This window comes from Solanum pennellii, chromosome 3, assembly GCF_001406875.1.
Source record: "Solanum pennellii chromosome 3, SPENNV200".
Classification (NCBI taxonomy): domain Eukaryota; kingdom Viridiplantae; phylum Streptophyta; class Magnoliopsida; order Solanales; family Solanaceae; genus Solanum; species Solanum pennellii.
The window spans coordinates 64838969-64844579 of NC_028639.1; the positions used below are offsets into that span (position 1 = coordinate 64838969).

The 5611-nt window shown below is 33.6% G+C and overlaps 1 protein-coding gene across 1 annotated transcript; it reads left to right on the top strand.

Moving 5' to 3' along the window:
- Positions 1 to 2711: 2711 nt before the first annotated feature.
- Positions 2712 to 4099, top strand: LOC107013171 (ornithine decarboxylase-like). Its single transcript, XM_015213149.2, has one exon. The coding sequence runs from the start codon at positions 2790 to 2792 to the stop codon at positions 3966 to 3968; it is 1179 nt and encodes a 392-aa protein (XP_015068635.1). The 5' UTR covers positions 2712 to 2789; the 3' UTR covers positions 3969 to 4099.
- The last annotated feature ends 1512 nt before the right edge of the window (positions 4100 to 5611 follow it).

The following is a 5611-nucleotide window of genomic DNA, read 5'->3' on the forward strand; positions in this document are numbered from 1 at the left end:
TCTTCCAACTCAACTATTGTGATTTCTCATTTTTACCTATAAATTGAAACAACTTTTGTAAAGTGTTTGGCCTAAATTCCTTATATATTAGACCATATCATATTATATGGTCCAAATTATAATAGGCAGAATTACTAGCAAGATGTTCCATATGTTTTGGCTTCATATCAATGATATTGAAACCTCAACATATTCCATACAGGGAGAAATGTCCCACCATCGCTATAAAACCATCAAAATCGGATTCATACGGTTGAATATTTTTAATATTGATAATTAAAGGATAATCTGGTCTGAATTAATTATTTTAGCGTAGAGGATCGGATATGGAGCCATAAAAAATAATTTTCATTCAGAGGGTTTTAAAATATATATGATGTAAAGGCGTGAAAATTACACGATAACTAAAAAGAGCGGGAAAGACAACTAAGGACAAAGTATAAAATAATTTTGACAAACCATATCATCACGAGGCTCATAGTGATAGTTGTCGGTTAGAGAAATTCTTCGATAAAGTAAAGTATATTTCAGTTCAGTGTTTGTCATTATTGCATCCTTGCTGCAAGAGCTTAAATGATTTTTCATCATGATTTATACTATATTTCAATTGATTTACCTTCAGAATTTTCGCTCAATTATTTGTTATTCAACTAGATTACATACTCGTACATTCAATATAATGATGATATTCGACATGCAAATTTTTATTATGTAGATTTAGGCACTTAAGATCCTCAACAGAAGATCACTTCATCCGCTTGTCAGCTTTTGAGAGAGGCCCCCTTTGTAACATCTCGGAACTTGAAATAACTAAAGGATAAGCTAAGAACCAAGAATAATCATTTTCTGAAATAAATAGGGAAATCTGGAAAATTTTTAACTTTTAAAAGTGAGTTTTGGTCATTCTCAAATAGCGAAAAAGTTTTCAACTTTTAAAAAATTATTGATCACAGAAGACAATGGAATCTATTTAATTTTGAGAGAACTATTGAGAATATTTCTAAAAGTAGCGGAAGGCGAGCCGAGGTTTCTGGACCACCAGATTGTTGGACTCGCACTACAGAGGAGAAGATTTTAGATATTACGAAAAAGCAACTCAATCGAATCATTGAGGAAAGAAATGTCTAGCCGAAAAGTCTTTTAAAAGGGCTACTTTCTTCGGCACGGGATGTCGGGCTCCCTCCAAGACCAAAAAGACACATATATCTCATTTTGAGATAGATTAGCTTAATCTTGGTCAACGCCTTAAAACGGTCCGAAAATGGAATAAAGAGTTTGAAGTGTGTTCCCGGAGATTGGCTTCTGGTTGATCACAGTCGAAGAAACTATTAGGGTCTCGGGATATTATTTGCCTTGTTTGTTACTTGTAAGGAAGGAAAACATCGTTTCTTCATTCTTTTCTTATGAGGTCGTGCACAACAACCTTAATCACTCCTAAACTAGGTGTGAATTATTAATTTCATTCTCAAACTATTAACAACTTTAAAAACACTTATAACATGAGTGAGATATTGTCATGCCCCGAGCCTACGTCATATACGTGGCCGACATTCGAGAACCTTAGGTGGCCCTAAGCGAACCCTTGGTCTGCGTCATGAAGTCTCAGCAAAAGAATTATTCAACGACGAATGAACTTCAACGGTAAAGATTAAACTCAATGTCTCAAAATAGATACTCAGAATATTATTAAATAAAACATTCATTGGCCAAAAGAGACAACTCATGTCTTAAACATTAAATACTGAAACTGAAAAGACTCATCAACTATAGCTGTCTATCTACGAAGCCTCTAAATGACAAGGATGAAAGTCGGGACAAGATCCACGACATCCTAACAAAATTGAAAAGTAAAATGGAATCCTCGAAAAGTAAAGAGGCTCACTAAAGATAACTTGAATTGTTGTGGTATCAAAGAAACGCCTGTTGATGACTCTAATCTCATTTATCTGCATCACGAAATTATTATGGCCAAATGACATCAGTTCATTGAATGTTCGATCATGTAAGGGGTACATTGAACATAACATAAAACCTTGAACTTGGAAAGAATGTAACAATACTCACCTTATCTCCACTTAAGTCAACCTCAACTCGTAGATACTCAGCTCCATACAGTATAAAAACAACAATAAAGATGCAATTTATATAAAGCGTTTGAAACAATTGATAACAACTAAATTTATTTAAAAATACAATATTAACTTTTATTTGGGAAATTCTCTAATCGACAACCATCACTATGAGATATGTGATGATACAACGTCTCGTCCGCGCCGCCAAAACTGTCCTATGCAATAAAAATTTATTACCAAATAAAAAGGACTGATATTCTTTATAAGATACTTAAACAATATATTCAAACTTTGACCGAAATTGTTATATAACAATCTCAAATTTTGGGCAGAACTGTACTACGTACTAACCCTAAATAGTGTGAACGTCAGGCTTAATCAATATGGGGTTTAAAAAATCATTATTTGGTCTCTAAAAACCCGAAAATGTGCATTTGATCACCTAACGTGACCAAAAATAAATAAATATTATTCCACTAAGGTGCGATTGAATCAATCACCATGTGATACTCGTGAGTTATTAAAATTTTATTGATTTCAGTGAAGTGGTATGCTCTTTAATTGTTGCTCATAATACAAGTATATACTATAATATTAGATACTTTAGACATTGACATTATTGTATATAAAGGAGAGGTAGGAAGCCTATTTTCATATCATTAAGTTAAAAACACTAGCTAGCTTTTATACATCAAAGCATTATATTTGTTTATCAAGATGTCTACAAATTTTGGTAAAATTACTGTTGTAGCCAAAGACGGGATGACAAATTTAATCCGTTCGATTGCAGCAGAAAAGCATGAAGCTGGGCAACCATTTTATGTACTGGATTTAGCGACAATTGAGAGGCTTATGGACAAATGGAACCATTCTTTTCCAAATGTAAAGCCTTTTTATGCTGTCAAATGCAACACTGAAGCAGCACTTGTTACTAAACTAGCCAATTTGGGTGCTAATTTTGATTGTGCTAGCATACACGAGATTGACACTGTGTTAAGTCTCGGAATTAGCCCAAATCAAATCATTTTTGCTAACCCTTGCAAGTCTATTTCCCACATCAAGCATGCAGCTGCTGTTGGGGTCAATCTCACTACTTTTGATTCTAAGCTCGAAGTTGATAAGATCAAAAAATGGCACCCAAAGTGCCATTTATTGCTCCGAATCAAAGCCCCTAGTGCTAGCGGCTCCTTGCGTCCCATGGGGAAAAAATTCGGAGTATTGCCAGAAGAAATTGAACCACTCCTGCATTACGCTTGTAATGTGGCTGGTTTAAAAGTTGTAGGCGTTTCATTTCACGTTGGCTCTATAGCACAAGATCCCACCATTTATCGCCAAGCGATTGCCAATGCCAGGGCCGTGTTTGATATAGCTCATTATCTTGGAATTCCTAAAATGCAAATTCTAGACATTGGTGGTGGATTTAGATCTACCCCATTGTTCGAGGAAATAGCTAGTGTAGTAAACGAAGCAGTCCAAGATTTTTTCCCCGACCCTAATTTAAAAATAATTGCAGAGCCTGGGCGTTTCTTTCCTGAAACTGCTTTTACTTTGGTTACCCATGTGATTGGCAAAAGAGTTAGAGGAGAGAAAATAGAATATTGGATTGATGAGGGGGTTTATGGATCGTTTAGGCCAACACTGTACAACAGTTGCTTTGTGGGCATCAAACCAATTTCAATGAAAGAAAGTTGTGAAATACGCGAGTCGACGATTTACGGACCAAGTTGTGACTGCCTTGATAAAGTGGCTGAGGACATAAAATTGCCGGAGCTTCAGTTGGATGATTTGATAGTGTTCTATAACATGGGTGCATATTCAAAATGTGTTGGAACAAAGTTCAATGGATTTGATATGTTATCCACACCTACCTATCTTGTCACCACCAATTCTACCTAAAACTTGGATCATCTACCTATGCTATGCTATGCTGCTTGTTTTCTATGATTAATTTGTTTCCAATCATTAATTTTGTATTATTGTGAGATTAACATATCTATATTTTATTAATTACAAGCTTAATTTCCAAATTGTTCTTTTTTAATTTGTCCACCGATAGTATTATACCTATTACTACGTCCATTCTTCTTTTTGAATGGACTAACTCCTTAGCATTCGTTGCAAGTTATTATTAGTGCTTATATATATATATCTATATATATATATATATACTCATTGTCTCGTTCTTTTCCTTGATCTCCTCTTTTGTTTTAGCTTTAAGTAAGTAATTATTGCTTTAATCTATTCAAGTTTATAATAATATTAATATATCCATTGTAATCTCATAATAGGGGTCGCAAGATGGTAGAGTCTATATATATCATTTACCTACCTACCGTTGAGTAAATAGAATCCTAATCAGAGGCAATTTGGAGCTAGGATTTGAGGTTTATCGGTTCTTGGATAGCAATCTCAAACTAATATATTGAAAGAATATTTAGATAGCTTATGAAGAGCCCCTTGCCAGTTGCAGTACCATCAGATGCTACTCCAAATCAAAAATCAAAACTACCAGTTACAGTAACCAGAGGCGGATCTAGGATTTGAAGGTCGGGGTGCCACAACATTCAAGTAAGATAAAAGGACTGGTTGCTTTAATTTTGGGTTACAAGTCGATCAAATGTGCCTATAGTAATATTTTCTTTTAGATATTATGTGATTAGAAATAACTAAACAATTTAATTTTTGTTTTCTTTTTGGAATTAAATGTCTTATTCGCTGAAACTTTGAGAAAAAAAAAGTCACGTTAATATTTGAGCTTGTATAAACCATCTAATAATATTAACATAATATATTCATCTTCCATTGACTTTATGTGTTGTTGGAGATATATAGTTGGGAAATAATAAAAATTGTAGTTTCAGCCTATTCATCTTACCTAGCAAAAACGTCGGCGAAGATCGAAAGAACCTTTAAATTTTAGAAAAAACATTTTTGAAACTTATGTATTTTCTAAAAACTATTATTTAAATATATTTTTAGTAATATTTATTTGACGCTCATAATTCAGTACTCACTAATTGATAAAACAAAATAAACACATTACAGTCAAATCAATGGATTAATACTTAGTGCGAGAGAAAGTAAAAAAAAATTAATTATGAAAAGTGGTCAATTTGAATTAATAAAGAATAGTAATAAATAAGAGTGAATGGAGAAAAAGAGAAGAATAAAAAAGAAAAGGAGCAAGCAAAAAAAATTAAATGTTGTTGCTAATGTTCAAACCCGGGGTGACGAGGTGGTAGATCCTCTCCTTTGCCAATGGGGCTACTCTATTGTATAGTCACTAGGTGGCAAAGGTAATGTATATTTAATTAATATACATATATACATGTGTATTTGAATTGTTTTTTCCGAAAACACTTGGTGCCGTGGCACCCCAACCCGTACACCAAAATCCGCACCTGCCAGTACTTAACAGAGGCAGATGCAACCTATAAATAACACTTTTTTGATAAGCTGCTAAAATTTCAAAAACATTATTATGTGTTCAATTACAAAGAGCTTTAAAGATCGATAATATTAAGTTTAACTCTTTCACT

Coding starts and splice junctions, on each gene's coding strand:
- LOC107013171 (XM_015213149.2), top strand. CDS start 2,790: ATGTCTACAAATTTTGGTAAAATTACTGTTGTAGCCAAAGACGGGATG.